The sequence below is a fragment of the Polyodon spathula genome, chromosome 24 (assembly GCF_017654505.1).
Source record: "Polyodon spathula isolate WHYD16114869_AA chromosome 24, ASM1765450v1, whole genome shotgun sequence".
Lineage (NCBI taxonomy): Eukaryota > Metazoa > Chordata > Actinopteri > Acipenseriformes > Polyodontidae > Polyodon > Polyodon spathula.
Window position 1 is genome coordinate 15,659,143 of NC_054557.1, and position 18,956 is coordinate 15,678,098.

Below are 18,956 nucleotides of genomic sequence, written 5' to 3' on the forward strand. Positions count from 1 at the left end.
ACCTCCCAAGACAGTTTCCTTTTTAGGCTCCTAGACAGATTTAGCTGTAATGAGGTCCCTGACACTCACTTAACTCTCTTTTATTATCCTGTCTCATCCCCCCGAGCGTGAAGAACTTTTTGACCTCACATTCCTCAAGGTTCAAGATTGCTGTTTAGGAGTCCTCTTGCTCCTGAGCATTTCATCGAAGAGCTGCAGCCTGCACAGGCACTGTCTATAGGAGCAGCAGGATCACACACTGAGTTAAATGTGTTGCTGCTCATGAGATTTAGTCTTGAACCCCACACTGCAGAATCTGGCCTTTTTACAAGAAAGAGGATGACTGCCACCAGTAGGTCTGTAATAGAAATAAAAAAATATATATAACAAAAACACTAATACATTTTTTATGATTAAGTGCTGTAAGTGCTATAACATAGCAAGTTATAATGAACAAAGTCTATGCATCTATAGAGGAAGACGTTTTATCTTCACCAAAGGGACTGAGTCTGCGGCTGTTTAAAACAGGTGGCTGCTCTAGGTAATAACATTTCCAATAAGCATCAGAAGAGCACATTATTGCTGCCTGTTACACAGAACAGAAGAATGTGTCAATATTCCATCGCTCCAGGGAGGCACACTCCTTTCTTAAGAATGTGTGTGTTATATATATATATATATATGATATATATATATATATATCTATATATATATAGTTTCGTGGGAAGTAATTTTATATATAACGAACATCCTTGGGACCCTTTACGAACGGTGTAGCTTTGTGAACCCTGACATATAACTATAACACTTACTATATTGAATCGTATACCAAGAACGTTCATTTATAGCTGTTGCAATGTGTACTTTTTATTATTATTATTATTATTATTATTATTATTATTATTATTATTATATTATTATTATTATTATTATTATTATTATTATTATTGTTTCTGTAAGTGGCAGATTTAAGCAACCTTGTCTCTTATGAGCCAGTATAATCCTGTTATTTGCTTTGCAGGATTCACTCCACAAGCCTCAGCTGCTCCTGTTGAAATGTTCAGGGTTTTAAGAGAATAGAATCCAGCAGCGCTTCTTCTGTAAAAGAGTTGAACTATTCTGAGTCTGAATGAGCAAGGCGTGAATAACGTAGAGCATGGTTTTCTGAAATGGCAGAGGAGAGGATATGTTACACAGCCTACTTTGTTAATAAACTACAGACACAACTGCAGAAAGGTTACAGACAGCTCCAGTCAGGCCACCATTCCCAGCACTGTAATTAGAAGTATGTGGTTTTAGTTCTGGTTTGCCTGAATTGCTCAGGAGACCAAGGGTGTACTCTAAATGAAGGCTCATGAAAAGGTCATGTTTTTGTAGCTGTTATTTTATGTTGTCTTGGAACTGAGACTGGGTGTGGGGTTGAGGGAGTTTAGAACTGTAATCCTTTTGACGAGAGCCGTGTTTCTTTTCAATGGGGACCATGCTGGGATGAGATTAGCCTGCCGGTGAAATTCACCTCAAGATTAATAGTTGCATAACAGGCCTTCCTATCTGTATCCTCGCACATGCCAAGGTTAACGAGACAGATGTGTCCAGATGTCCACAATGACTACCTGGCTAGTCATCACTTATGTTACATGTACACTAGCATCCACAGTTATCATTAGAGGTACAGACTCTAGTTTTAAAACAATAAAAATGAGGTTTGCTTTAGTTTATTTGGCAGCATATCATTACAGAAGTCATTACTTCCATCTTCCTGAGAGAATGATGTCAGGGAAACTGAAGTAAATGCAGTTATGTTATGGCCTCAACGAGTCGCTTTAGCCAACAGCTTTATGTTACCAAACTAATCCCTTTCATTCATTCCTCACAGTCAACTTCCTTACCTTTTGAAAGTACAGAGCTCGGAATAGATCCCATTTTTAAATCATTTGTCTTTGCTTTTTCAGTGACAGTAACCACACAGTGCAGCGACAGAGATTTAGTGGTGTAAGGAAATCAAATCTAGCTGTGGTAGAAAAATGTTGTTTTCCCAGTTAGTTAAAAGCATGTTTAATCCTGATGAGGTAAGGAGGTGCAATCTTAACTAATACCGAAAGCACAAGATCAGCCGGCACGCAATCACTGGGAAACTGAGATTTCCAACACTACTTGACACTGAATCTGCACATGGAAAATGAAGGCTCTTGCCCATTTCTCTGGCTTGGTAGCCTAGTACTACAGTTCCACTCCAGTTGGGTAGAGGGGTACAATTCTTTCCAGTTGACCACTTGATTATGCTAAGCATACCCTATGAGGAGTTCTACTGAAATGCTCTTAGAAGTGCCAGGGATATGTTCTTTTTAAATACAGTAAGATGCTCTTTATGTTAAAGTTGACACAGATCTGTATAAGTTTGGATTTTAATTCTTTGAGAAAGTCTGTTTCGGTTCTTGGATGTAAATTGTCATAGCAGTTGCAGTCTCAACCCCTTGGTATTCCACCATTTAGTAATTCACAGATTTATTATTGAAATCTAAGTCTGAGTTGTGGCTGACAAGTAAGGAAACAATTATGATCCTTAAAAGTACAGAAGACACCTTTTTAAATGTACATTTTTCTTTCTTTCTTTTTTCAGATGATAAGGAGAGGACTGCCAAGAGGTTCTCCGCAGAGGGGGTGTTCAATTACACCTCACTGCTGTTGAGTGAAAACGACGACGTTCTTTATGTTGGTGCGAGAGAGGCTCTGTTTGCGCTGAACATCTCTGATTTTGGAAACAGCAAGCTCCACAGGAATGTGAGTGTTCTAGAACATACACAGGTGGAAAAATCTGATTCTAATCCATTGTCAGTACTGCATACAAGGTTGATCAATCCGGACAGTGACTCCTGTAGTATGGAGGTGCTGTACACTACAGCCGGTGTGAAGAAATCCCTTGCACTTCAAGACGTCTGTTGCATATAAAACAAGACATACTAGATGTACATTGGCAATGTCTTTCTTTCTTTCTTTCTTTCTTTCTTTCTTTCTTTCTTTCTTTCTTTCTTTCTTTCTTTATCCAAACAGTGTTTTCATGTCTTTTTTTTTATATACCATAGTTGACATGGAAAACTCCAGATCACAAAAGAAACGAATGCAGTTTTAAAGGAAGGAACTTACAGGTAAGGGCTACAGTAGAGCGTTGGAATAGCAGTATGGGTTTAAATTGAGACTGGGTCTCAACTTAAAAACCAAAGAATGTTGATTATCTCCAACTTAAAACCTTGAACTGTACCTCCTTTTCTTCTAGACGGACTGTTTCAATTATATCAAGATCTTTCTCCAGATGAACAGCACTCATCTCTATGTGTGTGGAACTTATGCCTTCAGTCCCCTCTGTGCTTATATAGTGAGTGCAATCATCATTTGTATTATTCATTTTACTATCAGCAAATACAATACGGAACAAAGACAGTGGGAAGCAACTTTAAGTAACTTTACCCTGGAGTAACTAATAATTACTAATATTACTTAAGAACTCATAATTTAGTAAAAGATCAATTAAAACGTTCTTGTCTGCTGTTTTGAGTGGAGCTTTTATTTCCTGTAGTGCTGGAGTTGTCTTTCCTAAACCAGTGGACAGATCTGCGGCATTCAGCCTAACTGGTGTGCTCCAGTCCCTGTGAGCTCTTTGAATAGATACCAGAAAGTCTTATTTTACAATAGGAAATACTAAACCAAAACAAGCAGGCTCTTACTGTGTAGGGGCACTTTTTGTTTTGCTGTAAAACGAATCCTAGACATTGTGTAACAACCAGATAGTGTGGGTAGTCAAGCCGCTTGGCGGAGTGCGGCCAGCCAGGAGTAAATCATATGATAGTTCCTGGGCTCTGGACTGTCACATGACCTGCACCATTGTAACAGCTTTCTCTGTTGTTGTTGCTTCTAGAGCATTTCAGATTTTTCTTTGGTGCAAAACACGCTGGGGGATGTTGCTACAGAGGACGGGCGAGGTCGATGCCCGTTCGACCCTGAATACAAGTCCACTGCCATTATGGTTGGTAAGTGTCTGAAATTATAACTTTGTTACACCACCTTGCATTTAAAGCCATCTTGGACAATCATTAATCAAGAATCAATTATTTTGGTACTGTGGACGATAGGTGCAGAGAACTTAAAGTAATAAAACTCATGTGTGTAGAATTTGGAGTCCTAATGATCAAGGGATCATTAGGACTCCAGATTCGACACACATGATCACCAGTCAAGCTGGAATATTATCGATGTTATGAAAACTCAGCTCTCACCACACAGTACAGTCAGCATTTATTTTGCTTAAAAACATTGTATGAAACCCAGCTGCTGACAAGCCTCTTATCTTACTGAAAGCTGAGGTCTGGTCATCCTCCCTGCACATGATCCTCAGACCACAAGCACGCTCTGTGTTAAAGATGCTGTGTTTGCTTTTTGTTTTAGATGGAGAGCTCTACTCCGGGACAGTCAGTAATTTCCAGGGAAATGAACCGACTATTTACAAGAGTCTGGGCCCAGGGACCCCCATTAAAACGGAGAACTCCCTCAACTGGCTTCAAGGTAAAGACATGCACACTTCAACACCTTGTGCTGTCACACTGCTAACATTGACAACCGGAGGGAGGGAAGACACTTCTTTCTGCCATCTAGTGAGAGCAGAAGGAAGTGCACGAGCCACCGGAAATAATTTACATCGTAGGGGTCAGTTGGTGGGAATAATAATAATAATAAAATATCTACACAATGGTTAAAAGGCTGAACCAAATGAATGAAAGCGTACAGTAGGCAAGCTTAAACAATCACTAATCCAGGGGAGAGCGATAAGCCTCAAGAACAGTAATGCCATTTTCTTACTCTCTGAGATAATTGAAAAAAGAGATTAGTGAAATGGGTAGGACCAGCCCTATCAGTTACAACACATGTACATCAAACGGTTTCATAGCAATTAAGAATCCAGTGATAGCATACCTTGCTCATAATTTACAGGGAGACGCTGTTTGATCCTTTTGCAAGAAAGCTTATATAATATCCACACATTAACATCTTAATAAGCCAGCTGCAGAAACAGTGTCTTTAAAATATTGTTACAGATTTGTTGCCAAGCTTCTTAAACTAATCTATTACAGTTTTTAAAGTAATTACACTACAGGTCTAAAGATGCCTGGATTAGCAGGGCTATACCCTCATTCACTGGATGACTGCATGCAAGACAAAACAAATAGTTAAAATGTACATTTAGACTTTGCAGTGTCTTCATTACTGAGGTATGTTTGTGATTATCAGTGTTTTCCGGAGTGGTCTGTATTCGTGTGGTTGCACACAAAGCTGGCGTACAGAAAGACTTAATTCATTTTTTTTATTTTAGATCCAGCGTTTGTGGGTTCCGCTTATATCCAAGAAAGTCTTCCGAAGGGAAACTCGGTGGGAGATGATGATAAAATTTACTTCTTCTTCAGCGAAACGGGGAAGGAGTTTGATTTCTTTGACAACACAATCGTCTCCAGGATTGCCAGAGTGTGTAAGGTGAGAGAAAGAAAAATCTTCCACTAGGGGGATTAGCAACTGCACTTAACAAGCTGGAGGTATGCTGCAGGCCCAGGGAGATGCCTGCATTTCCCTGATTCTTAGGAGAAATCGAAGTATTGTGAACCGCGCTCTCATTACAGCAAACATTCCATTCAGCTTTCGAAGTAACAGAGTCTCAAGTACTCCTACTTTTTTGACTGTTATCATAATTCATTTAGTTGAGCACCGATGGTAAACTGAACCCTTCCCTGCGTTCAAAGAAATTGCTGGCAGAGCTGTTTCTCTAAGCGGTTTGTTCTCTGCAGTTCGGTTCATTTCTAAATGAAATGGCAATGACCGTATTCATAGGCGTTGATTATTTGAAAGTCCTTTAGAGGTTAATAGCTCCTGTTCATTTTGACTGATGGAATTTATTTTCTAAAGCAGGCATGCTTTAGTAGAGCTGTAGCATGCAATGAGTGATAGTGTTAGTTCAGAAGAACTTTTAACTGCAGAGTCCTACAGTTATTTGCCAATGGGTCCCTTTGGTCTATTCTAGGTCTGGTGTAATTAATGATGCTCATTGCAAGGTTTTGTGTTATTTTAAACTATTATTAAGTGTTGCTTTGGCTGCTATCAGGTCTATTCTGTAGGGGTTTAGCAGGATAATTAGTTACTACCCTCTGCTGGATGCACAGGGTAGCATAGTCTTGGCATGCTTCACAGAGAAGCTTGCTGTGCTGGAGTGACGTCTGAAAGGAGAGGCAGGGCTGGGGGAGTCTGCTGCCTGTCTATTCGCAATGATTTTTTAGCCCCTCCCTCTCCAGTTTGTGAATGTGAAGAATGCTGGAATGTGACCATGTGGACTGGGGTAACCAGAGCAAGATGCTCCTGAATCCCAGGGTGACAAGCTGATGTGAAACATGACCCCACGACCCTCAGAGACAAGTGGCTGAACATGCTGGCTTGTTGATTTCCTTACTGAAGCTAATGTGCACTGAAAGGCATAGTCCTGCACGGGATTAGAGCTGAAACGACAGCCGAAGGAGGGCTACACTGATGGTATGGCTGAAATGTCAGAGTAAACAGTTTTACGCCTCACATGTGGAGGAGAGGCTGGGTGGGAGTAACCACTGGACACCTCTTTCTGTTTTACTTAGCGTCTCTGTTTTTTGTACTGTTTATTCAGGTGCTGGATAAGCGGTCAGGGCTTGTTTCAAAGCATTGTGGTTTAGAAATGTATAGAGCACAATACTGGAGATCAAGAGATGCTATCCTGATTCTAGTAGGACAGTTTACCATGATGAATCAGCAGGTTCATTTTGCAGTTCACCCTACTGGGTGAACACAGCCCATTGAATTGAGTGGAACGGCAAGGGCTGGGCGAGAATCGCAAACCCTTACCGTTCAATCTGTGTAGCAGAGAGGCAAGCATTTGTCAGTATTATTAACTCACCAGCTGCTAGGAGAGATTCATTACATTTGTTTTTAAATCACTGAGTATTATTTACTATATTTCTCGATTGTCTCTAATGCATTTCTGTGTTTAATTCTGACTGTGCTTTACTTCAGTTTGGCATGCTTTTACTGTGGTATTCTGAAGAAGACTTGCATAATCCATAAGGTATCTTAATCAAGTCACTTTGTTCCTTGCATCTCAGTCCCACCCAGTTGTAAAATGTGGATATACAGTAATAAGCAGGACCCCCACAGCAAATCAGAGAGAGAGAGAGAGAGAGAGAGAGAGACAGAGAGAGATGCTAAAAATGAGCTGGGTTATCATGAGTGAATGCTTTCCAAAACAAATTGAAAATGGTTTTCAAAAGCCATTGCACAGCCAAGCAACAGTCAGTACTACATTATTTCCACTGCTTTTCGAGTTTCAGTTAGTGAAAAGAATAAGATTTAGGCTTCATCGAGAAGTGCCTGAAGAGCTCTTCCCCATCAGATTTCGGAAGTACCAGTAGTTCTTAATCATACTTTCATATCCATGCGATACTACACTTTTACTACACTGTGACACTACTGCACCCTCTGCAGGACTGCATGCGTATTGCAACCCCCTCCGGAGTAATTAACACAGTGCACAGTGTTGTGAAGGAAGCAAACTTTGTTATAGCGTTTAAATCTGCTGTTGATTCTTGACTTTAACTCGCGATTGTATCTCCTCCCTCTCCAGGGTGATGTGGGTGGAGAGCGAGTGCTGCAGAAGAGGTGGACCACCTTCCTGAAAGCCCACCTCCTGTGTTCCCTCCCAGACGACGGCTTTCCCTTTAACATCATCCAGGACATGTACGTGCTCACCCCTGGGAAGCAGGACTGGAAGAGCACCGTCTTCTATGGGGTCTTCACCTCTCAGTGGTAAGAGCTGAATCACACTGCAGGGGTGGAAACAAGACTCCTGGTGAATAGCAATTCCACCCATTCCACATTTTACTGTTAACTTCATTAGCCAGTGTGTATAGGTAACAAGCTCAGGTGTGTCCCATTAAACTCATAGTAAAACCAGGAATGGATCAAACTGCTATAAAATGGGAGTCATTGCCATCCTTGCACTACATTTCTCTACTGGCTGCATTTCTACACTAATAAAACTGCAACCACCTGAAACTAAATACTTTAATATATCACTGTCCAATGTTTAGGGATGGGTCTCTGTTGTAAGGGAATAGTCAGATAGAGTAATGTTGTGTATAGCAGGTTCTTTTATCCAGTATAGTGAGAGTGATAGGTGGGCAGGTTGCACATTATAGGCTGTATTTGCATTTCCACTTTTCATTGGAAGCCCGATCTGGTTCTATCAGTGCATCTGATTATGAATGATAGAGTGTGAATGCATGTCATTCATCCGTCTACAGTATTGCAAGCGCTGGTCAGTAATCTCCAACCACAACGACAGAGCCAGGAAAGAGCTGTTCCACACCTACAGTAAAAACAGCAGCCATATCTGTTCATCTGTCTTTACCGTATTATGAAGTCGGGATTAATTAACCATAAATATTCAGAGAAATATTTGCATGAGGAATGAACGTGAGGGGTAATTGTGTTTGATAACATGTCGTCTGGTTTTGCCTCTGTCTGCAGGTACAAGGGTGCGGCTGGTAGCTCTGCTGTGTGTGCCTTCACCATGGAGCAGGTGGAGAACGCCTTCAACGGGCGATACCGCGAGGTGAACCGTGAGACGCAGCAGTGGTACACCTACAACCACCAAGTACCTGAGCCCAGACCTGGAGCGGTGAGGAACTGCTGAGTACCTGTGGGAAAGCTACCTGCACACGTCAAGCCCCACTGCACACTGCGTATCCAATATGTTAAAAAAAAAAAAAAAAAAGAAAAACTTGTTTTGTGTTAATATGATTGCAATGCACTTATAGGAACCCTAATGCTTCATGAACATTCTGCAGTCTCTATGCGTTCAGTGCTTGACCGTTTTATTGTCCCATTCCTTCGCAGTGCATTACCAACTTGGCGAGGAAGATGGACATCCCTTCCTCCCGTGACATGCCAGACAAAGTTTTGAATTTCGTTAAGGACCATTTCCTAATGGACGGGGTGATCAGGAGCCAGCCTCTGCTTCTCAAGAGGAATGCCCGATACACTCAGATCGTTGTCCACAGGGTCCAGGGCATCGACCAGGCGTACGATGTCTTGTTCTTGGGCACCGGTAGGTAGAGACCAGAACATGCCTGACCACACGGAACGGAAACAAAACCGCTCACTGTGTTCTAGACACGTTTGCTAACATGCTTCAATGCAACGGTGATGAAGAGTTAATATGAGGTGTAAAGGTGCATCTTCACGTGTTGGAGAACTTAACACTAAGCTATCCTTCGTTTTTGACAGATGACGGCAAGCTGCACAAAGCGATCAATGTGAACAACAAGATGCACATCATCGAAGAGATAGAGTTGTTCGACAAGCCCCAGCCGGTGCAGAACATTATACTGGACTCCAAGAAGGTAGGGGATGGTTAGAAGCAGGGCCAGTCTGCAAGGTCAGTGCAATATGCTCCTTGTAATTAAATTGTGCCATTGAACTGGGTTGGGCTGGGCTGACCCAGTGCTCCACACGCTGTATTGTGCTGACACCGTGCTTGTCAAGGATATTTATTTCTTGCTTTCTTCCTCTTCCTCCCCCCAGGGCCTGCTCTACATCTCCTCATACACCGGGCTGGTGGAAGTGCCGGTAGCAAACTGCAGTAACTATCAGAGCTGTGGAGAGTGCTTCTTATCAAGGGACCCGTACTGCGCGTGGAGTGGGAGGAGGTGCAGGGATGTGCGACAGGCTTCCCCAAACAGGTGAGGACCCGAGCAAGGAGGAGGAGCACAGGCAGGGTGAACTACCAGCTGAGCATTACACTACAACTGCACATGTTTTATACAGTGCAGTGCAATAAATTAGTATTGGTATTTACATAGTAGTTACTTAGTAAATACATGTGTACTAAGACATAATTACACTGTTGTTATGCATAGTTAAAATGGACTTAATGTGGACATCTTTTTGCAAGATCTACCCTTAACTCTAAAATCCTTTTCTGATACAATATGTACTTACATATATCATGCAAAAAGATTTACACATTAAGTATATTATAACATTGTAATCATGTGTAAGTAGACATGTATTTATTAAGTAACTACTATGTAAATACACAGTAATTAGAGACACTTAATGTAAAGTGTCACCGAAGTGTTCCCTGCTTATTGTTATAATGCATCCCTAACTTCAAAACACTTCATGAAAAAACTAAGCCAAGTAGAGCAATGTTTCAGCTCGTGCCATCATTGCTGACCTGCATTCAGTTTTGGATTGCAAGAAACGAAGCAGTCAAAGAAACGCCTCTGCTACAGAAACTCTTGTCCCTAACATGCTGTGGTTGTGGTTTCAGTCGCTGGAAGCAGGATGTGGAAGACGCGCACACAGAGCCAGACTGCAATGGCTCATTAGCCAGTCCCCGCACTGTGAAGACTACAGGCGAGTGTCTAATCTCTCATCCATGCTGGCTGGATCCTCTCTTTCATTTATCACTTCCCTATGCTCTTTATTCTACAAAGCAGATCAAAAGCACAACATACGCATGCAGGGCTAACCACTAGGTACCACGATCTTCACACTGCAGATACCTAATGACCCCAGCAACAGATTAGGCTCATGAAGGAGTGATCACATATCAATAGAAGAAGACTTGCATTTCCGGGTATATGTGGAAGCTAACCAAGATCTCCACATTTAAAATAAGTTCATGTAAGGTACTTTTGCAATAGTCTGATGATACCATCTGCATATTGTATCCTTTATTATCTGAGAAATCAAGGTAGCTCGTTAGCCCTATACAAACTTTTCAACTTTTCAACTTCTATTAGAAACCAGGGGCTATGTTTATAAAGCATAAGTGTTCTCTTAAGTGCATTGCAATTGTATGCATTTGCATGCTAATTCTTCTTGTAAACAGACCCACTTGCAAAAAAATGACTAGACTAGAATTGCTAAAGAAGAGATGGGCACGTGCAAGCATGCAAACCATTAGATTGTTTGGCAACCTGGGTGCCATCAGTCTCCATGGTAACAGACAGGAGATCAAGTTAGAAGCTTATTGGGACTGAAGTCCTTTTTTGATGCAGAGTAGGACAGAATAAAGGAGAGAATATTAACTGGATTTTTTCTTTTATCTTTTATTTGACTTACAGGTGGGTCCCAATGCCAGACTTTTGTTTTACCGCCCAACACTTTTAAAATCCTGCCCTGTAAGCTGAGGTCGAACCTGGCCACTCGGAAGTGGGTTTACAGCCCGAGTGCCAGTAACTCCACTTACGTCAGCCCTGACGGCGGCCTGGTGGTGGTGGCTAATGCAGAGGAGAAGCGGGAGGCTTACGAATGCTGGTCCATCGAAGGGGGGTTCCGGCAGCTGCTTGCCAGCTACTGCGTGGAGGCAGAGACCACTGCAATGGAAACCCCCACCTCCACCACCTCCACCACCAGGACCACAACCCTTCTCATGGCCGAGGACAAATACATCCTCTTGCCCAGTGAGAACCGGTCCGCGCAAGACAGTGTCAGGACCTACTGGAACGAGCTGCTCATCGTGTGCATCCTCCTGGGGGTGACCGTGCTGTGCTTCACCCTGTTTCTGATCTACCGGAACCGGCAAAGCATGAAGACCTTCCTGAAGGAAGGCGAGTGCTCCAGCATGCAGCAAAAGAAGCAGCGAATGGCAGGGAAGCCGGCTGAGAGTCTGCCCCTCAACGGGAGCACCATGCCCACCTCCATCTCCACCTCCGATCACAAGGGATACCAGACCCTGAACGACAACTACATCTGCAGCACGCCCTCGCACGGGTCACCGGAGAACAGCAAGGAGTTCACGGAGTCCGAGAAGAGGCCGCTGAACCTCAAGGAGAGCCACGTGGAGATCTCCCCCACCTGTCATAAGCCTCGTGTGAGGCTGGGATCAGAGATCAGGGACTCCATAGTGTGAAGAGACACTGTGGTGTTAATACTCAACCATAGGACCAACTAACGAACAAAGTGATAGAGCATCATTGTTCTTCTGAATTTTAAAATGACAGGGAGCCTGTTCAAGGAATGGTGGTGGTGACATTACAAAGGAGGATGTCCTTTTCCCCATGGTTAATTACTTCAGCAGCAGTTTCTTTCTTTTTTTTTTTACGAGGAGCCAAATGTTTCCAAAAACAAAGGTTTTTTGTTAGTAAGCATCGTCAAGATTTTTTTAGTGGGACTGATTCGGGGGTAGGGGGGGGGGGGGGGGGGGGGGGGGGGGGGGGGTGATTTGATGTTGTGTATCCAGTGGGAACAGCACCAGACATGGAAGGAGCAGCAGTTCTTAAGCACGTTTTCAATTATCTCCAACCTCACGCTTTCCACTCTGGTTGTGATGAAAAGCTCAAGGCAATCTATTCTGTTTTTAATATAAGGATCGACTTATAAAAGTGATGTTGAAGAATCTGTCCTGATTCACAGACCACCTTTCAATTCAAAGCTTTTAAAATGGGACACAACGTGTCAGCTGCCTCCATTAATCAAGTTCCAGCACAGGATTGGCTGTGAGGCTCCATGAACATTTCATCACTGCACAGTCCACGGTTGTGCGCTGCATTCATTCTTAATTAGTGAACAAGCCTGTCTATCCTGCCAGACCATCAGGAACTGGATACTGCCAACATTAGAAAATGACTTTGACCATGCACCAACTGAGCCAGCTGTAGCTCCAGAATCCCTCCCTGCACAGCTACAAGTTCACCTAACACTGCCAGGTGTTTCTGTTCAAGCAAAAGGTGCCAGAAAGCCTGGTCCAACTAAAAATCTTCAGAGAGAACACTACCAAGACTCTGCATTATTAATGGAAGTGCTCCCATATTCTCTTTAAATTGAATGAAACACAGTTCTTTCATCTGGAAGCCCAATGTTGGGTGTACCAGCAATGACGGAATAGTTGTTTAAGGCAAAGTATATCCATCACAACAGTATGGTATTACAGAGGTGTCCTCGGGAGAGCTTTATATTTTCACCTGAAGAGAAACGCCCATGTGTAGATGAACAGTGCTGTACATGCATCCAATGCAAAAAGCTGTGACGACCTTGAGCGTGGAAGAGGAACACATGCCTTCTTTAAACCTGCAGCAATGTGTACGCAATGGAGGAGGCTTACTGTATGCTTTCCATGTGAGCTACATTATAAAGCGTCTCAGTATTAACCCTAGCAGAGATTAAAGGAACAGTGAGCAGCCACTTATAGCCACTTGCCTACTTCCTGGGATCATGAAAGATACGCGTCGTGTTCCATTGGACCATTTAATGCAGAAACCAGAGTCTGAAACTGAACCAGTACTTCAGTGGCAACTGACTTGAGTCAGGGTTCATTTTCAGGCTTAGAAAAGGGTTCTGAGGAAGTGAGGGAGCCATCTACTGGCCACATTTCTAGTCAGTCGTGACTAGTCAGTGTGGTGTGTTTTGCATGTCGATGGAGTTTTGAACAAACACAAACAAATCAAAACATGTGTTCATGTTTATACATGGCATAACCAAAACTGTCGTATGTTGTGCCAAAACCCTTGTTTGTTTAAAGTAATGGAAAGGTGTTTTTAAACAAAGATTTGTATTATTATTATTATTGTTGTTATGATTTTTTTTTTTTTCATTATCAGCATGGCTATTCGCTTTTTTCATTTATGGACAACAATGAACAAAACAAAAAAATGTACTTTATGACCAAAATCAATACAAGTTCACAATGTAGCTTCTTCCAGAATGTGAAAGTTAGAAGACATCTCTGATGGCTTAGCAGAACAGTCTACATTAAGTTTTAAAAGACCACAGCTAAGCTCTCTCATTAAAGATGTGGAGAACAATCAGGCTGTTCCTTTCGGTAAAGCAATGGAATTACATCTGAAAAACTGAAACACAGCACTCCTGAAAGAATACCGCTAGCATTCTGTGCTATAAAAAAGCACCTCACAATCCAAGGTAAACAATCACACACTGAAGGGGAAGTGGGTTAGCCACAGTATTGGAATTGTTTGTGCAACGCTAGTCAATAGCGCTGTGTAAAAACAAACTGGGAATGCAATGAGGCAAATGTTTCGATTCTTGGAAAGCTTGCCTTGATGCAGAGGTCTAGCGATGTTTATTTATTCACAGCATGCAGATCTATTTATTAAACAAACAAGCAAACACACACGAGTAACAATAAGTACAACAGCAATGAAAAGCACGTGCATGTCCTTCATAACCTGGTGCCACTGGAAACGCTAATTAGACCATTGCAGTTTCTTTACAAGACCAGCCCTGATTGTAGTTTCTTCACAAGACCAGCGCTCTCCTTCAAGTTTGTTCAGTAATGAGAATGTGCCACACCCTAATAGAGCCTCAATGATGTGGTTTATTTACAGTCTTTGACAGGCAGCCTCATTACAGGATGGACAAAGGTGTTAAAACATTGAAGAAGAACTCAAACTAAACCAGACATTGAAACATTAAAACCGGTTCTAACACAACTGTACCTACTTCCAACACTGTGTAAAAAAAAAAGTACTACTTTCGCATAGTAACAGTAATATTGATGTCGCAGTAATAGTTATTATAGTGTGTAATTCGCTGTACAATCATTTCCAGATGGGAGTTAATTGAATGTATTCTTTCTGACAATGTAGCTATGAAACAGTGCTAGTGCACATTAAGGATCCTGGTGAATATTGTATATATGTACACTGTGTGTGTGTGTGTGTTGCAGTTTGAGTATGACATGCACTGCTGTATAGAAAGCTTGCTTTACCTTAGTGAGTGCACATTGCAGCTTTGTCTACTTTCTTTTGCACCTGCAATACCTTAGCTTGGGGGGGGGGGGACTTTTTGTAAATTCAGTCACAATGTGTTTTAGTGGAAAGTGTTTGAGCATCAGTTTTAAAGATCACTGCTGTATCATTAGGAGATCAAACCTTCATTCAACTAGTTTAAATACCCAGCTAAGTCAATTCCTATTGGTTTCGATAGAATGCATTAACAGTAAAAAATCATTTTGATCCGGGCAATCAAAAATTAAAACATGTATCAATAATATTATCTACTTTGTCATTGTCTTCTACATGCAGCAGTGTGCACGTGCATTAGAACACCCCACTGCTTCTGTAGTTTTGATTTGTTGTGTATATTATATCGATCCACTGGAACTGAAAACCTTGGACAATTGTCAAAATAGGCATATTAGTAATTGTCTAATTTAATTGATGACTTTAATAGACCACACATGCAATTCATTAAAACAGTAAGAGAAATAGAACACAGAGCCAGACATGCTAAACTGCATGAAACTTTGTACACCTTCACACACGAGTGCCTATTGCTTATAATATCAGTGATTACTAAGCGGAAATTGAAACCCTCCCACCCTGAGGTTGCAGATCGGTATGTAAAGGGTATAAATGACAAATCTTGCCCACTGCTGTACATGTTCAGTCCTAGTCAGCGTTGGGTTTTATTTGTACGTTACATCATGCTTATCAGATACTTGCACCAGTTTTGGATCACCTCCCCACTGTATCTCCCATGCTGTCAGCACACCTTTTATGGTCAGACTCATTAACTGAACGTTCCTCCTGTAATGTCTCAGATCTTTTCTGCACATTAGTGCAGTTCGTATTTGCACTGTGTCATGAGCATGCAGAATACAAGGAGACCATCAGATTCAACACTTCAATAAACATACAACCACAAGATTCAAGCATTGTGTCAAAATAAATTCATGGGTTTGTTTTTTGGAATGCACTGCATTTTTTCGATGAACCTCTTTTTTTTTTTTTTTTCTTTGTTGTACAGCTTTAAGAATTGAAACTGGCTTGGTATAACCCTGTATGCAAAAGAGGTTTCTTGTTTGTTTGTTTGTTTTTTTGTAAAGTGGCCTGTTGATGTAAAAATATCTTGTGAATCCTGTATCGGAATATTGTCACGTTTCGTTGTTGCTTATACTTTTGTTTTATATATACTGTACATACCAAAAGCACTTTATTTTAATTTTATAATAAAAAAAAAAAAAAATAAGGATTTAAGAACAATCTGTTTGATCTCTTCTCTTTATAGTCGTTCAGTCACATTCATGAAAGTCAGGTGCTGCTACTGTCACACAATGTTAGTCAGTGTCACTGGAAACAGCTGTTTGTCTCTTAGAATTAGTACTCTCCATGGCTCCCAGACCGGTTATACACAATTAGCTTCTATCACGTAATATTCATTACTGTGAATGCCACCCCAACAACACCAATAAGGAGGTATGATTTGCATGGTCCCTGGAAGATAGGAGCTGATGCTTGGAGGAAGTCATTCTGAAATGGAATTGCTCAATATTTGATGCAAATTGATCATTAGTCTGAAACTGAAATGATAGAAACCGGTCAAGCCTTCCGAGGAAGTCTGCGTCAGTGTATGTATATGTGTGTGTGTGTGTGAGTGTTACACAAGCTTCTTCCCTCCCTCTGCTCTTACTGCAGTATCGAGATGTTATCTCCCCTTGTTTCTTCATTGCAATAAAACTCCAATATGTTTCAAATCTAAATGGCATTTTTAAAGGGCTTCTACCTACTTCTAAGTAGTTTCTTACAGTAATCTTTACTGTACCACTTTAGAAATAAGAACAATGCTACTCCATAATATATTATTTCTGTCAAGCTGTCCTTTTCACTGTTAAGTTGTCAAGCTGTTTATGGAAGTTTTAATGATTTAATGATTCAGTGTTTAAAGTTCAGACAGAAACATGGAACAGTTAACACCAACAGGTGTTATTTTGGAATCAGGTCGGTTCGCCATCCCACACAGCGTGATGCTTTTCATAATAGGACAGGATCCTACAGGTCATCTCATTTTTCATTTGTATGTTAAATGCCTTCTGCCATCTACTGTAACTATCGCAAATGGAGAGATAAGAGAAACGCTGGAATCTGTAAACCAGGCTGTTCCTTCTCAAAACACAGCATTGACTTCAGCCAGTGAGCATCTCCGAGGTGAGCCTACAGGACAACAAACTAACTACACCAGCAGAACAGGTGATGGGTTTTTCCTTGTCTTTTTCTAATCACTTACACTTGGTACTGGAAAGCATCCTAAATTACCCTACAATTGAACTGTGCTATAGAAGTCCTGCAACGTCTTGCCTGCTGGGATTTCCACGACAACAGGAATCTGGCCACCTGAGATTGCAATTCTCAATATAAAGTACTACTGTACTTCCTGAAATCATTCGCAGGTAAATGAATGAGAATGAATGACGTTGGATCAGTATTAAGATCCATTAAGATTCATTAAAAATAAAATCAATAGTCTAAAGGCTGTATTGATTTTTATAAGCCCTTTGTTGTATCGATGCACTGGATTTCCGATGTGTTTTGTAATATGAGATCTCCTTTAATGACACCCGAGACTGAAGCAGCTGAGCTGAATAATTCAAACTAAGGCACACCATTTCTATGACAGGGAACGCTTTACCATTAGTTCCATTTATAAGCATGTAATTACAGAATAACCACCAAAGTAATAACCTTTCAATTCAAATGAAGAAAGCATGCATTAATGACACATTTATCATGGGCAGCTTTGGAAAAAGTGTTTGCTTTTCTTATTAATTGATGTCGCATGAAGCCTTTATGTTTTACAGAATTCAGTATTACAATGCTATAAATATAACGAGCTACCCGAACAGATGGCTAAATGCAGATGATGTAAATGTGTGCAGATCTAACTGTTAACAGCTGATCACAGGGACTGCAGCAATGGGATTTCACTGCATTGTTGGCATTGTGTTGAACAGCAATCACTACATTTTTATATTTCAGTAATGGGGTTCACCCAAGAATAAGGAAACGATCTGGAGAAGCCCTATCAAAGACTAACAGACCTAATCATAACAATAGCCATTAACACTCCACCAACGTCATTAACACAACCATGCCTGCAAACAATCGCTTTTTTTTTGTGCTGATGTTGGCCAGCTTTTCCAAAACTTCTGAGGAAGCGCAGCACATTAACCCCAGTGCCAGCCACTCCACCACATCTGGAGAGGTATTTCCATGGAGCAGCTACCAGCTCCATTATCCCTGAACATTACTACATTACCATCCATCCAGACTTCCAGAATAGGACCTTCACTGGGAGGGTGAAGATCCTGCTAGCTGTCTTGAAGGACATGAACCACGTGGTGCTGAACAGCAAGAACCTGCAGGTGAGGGAGGTTCTTCTTCTGCCATGACCAGAACATCACAAACAGAAGAAGCTCTCGCTGCGCTTGCAGGAGTCTGTGCAGAATGAACAGGTGGCGTTCACCTCTGGCACCACCTTGTAGGCAGGGAGGAAATACAAGCTCTTTGTCAGCTACACAGCGGCCCTCTCCAGCAGCTTCTCTGGGTTTTACGAAGCCTTCTACAGGACAAGAAATGGGACAACAAGGTACACACACACCCTGCTACTGTACATTTAACATCAGAGCAAGAGGCTTGGCCCATGACGTTGTATTGCCCTCTTGTGGTCACATTACTATACTGCATACCCTTACCATTTGAGTATGCATTTTAATTGTAAACACATACACATTATATTATGTACATTGCATTTATATAGATAAACTTCATGTTTCATTTTGTGGCGGTTCCCTCCAGATAGTGACAAAGAAACTGTGAGCCATTGTACTAAACATGTGCAACAGAACCTGCGCACCGTCCTCCTCTCCATCTCCAAGGGGTACAGGAGACTCCCCGCGGCAAAGCATGCAGAGAGACTCTTCCACCACTGGATGGATGGAAGCTGATAGGAAACCCAGTAAGTAAAGCTAAGATTCTCCCACATCTCCCACACAACTGAGCCGGGAGTGAATCATTCGATCAGTGACCTTGTTTAAAAAAAAATACATCTGTAGCCCCTTCAATATTACATCAGAGCATGGTTGTTGATAGTGGTATAATTATACTTTGTTAGAC

General features: G+C 41.6%; 1 protein-coding gene across 1 annotated transcript in view; it reads left to right on the forward strand.

Annotated features, from left to right (window-relative positions):
• The window catches only part of sema4ba (sema domain, immunoglobulin domain (Ig), transmembrane domain (TM) and short cytoplasmic domain, (semaphorin) 4Ba), a 34,850-nt gene extending 22,679 nt beyond the window's left edge, over positions 1–12,171 (forward strand). The window contains exons 3-15 of the mRNA XM_041226861.1: positions 2,600–2,760; positions 3,063–3,125; positions 3,254–3,352; positions 3,893–4,004; positions 4,420–4,536; positions 5,342–5,499; positions 7,661–7,842; positions 8,566–8,716; positions 8,935–9,145; positions 9,325–9,440; positions 9,622–9,779; positions 10,373–10,458; positions 11,172–12,171. Of these exons, the coding sequence (XP_041082795.1) occupies positions 2,600–2,760; positions 3,063–3,125; positions 3,254–3,352; positions 3,893–4,004; positions 4,420–4,536; positions 5,342–5,499; positions 7,661–7,842; positions 8,566–8,716; positions 8,935–9,145; positions 9,325–9,440; positions 9,622–9,779; positions 10,373–10,458; positions 11,172–11,959 (2,402 nt within the window). The 3' untranslated portion in view covers positions 11,960–12,171. The remainder of the gene's footprint in view (positions 1–2,599; positions 2,761–3,062; positions 3,126–3,253; positions 3,353–3,892; positions 4,005–4,419; positions 4,537–5,341; positions 5,500–7,660; positions 7,843–8,565; positions 8,717–8,934; positions 9,146–9,324; positions 9,441–9,621; positions 9,780–10,372; positions 10,459–11,171) is intronic.
• The last annotated feature ends 6,785 nt before the right edge of the window (positions 12,172–18,956 follow it).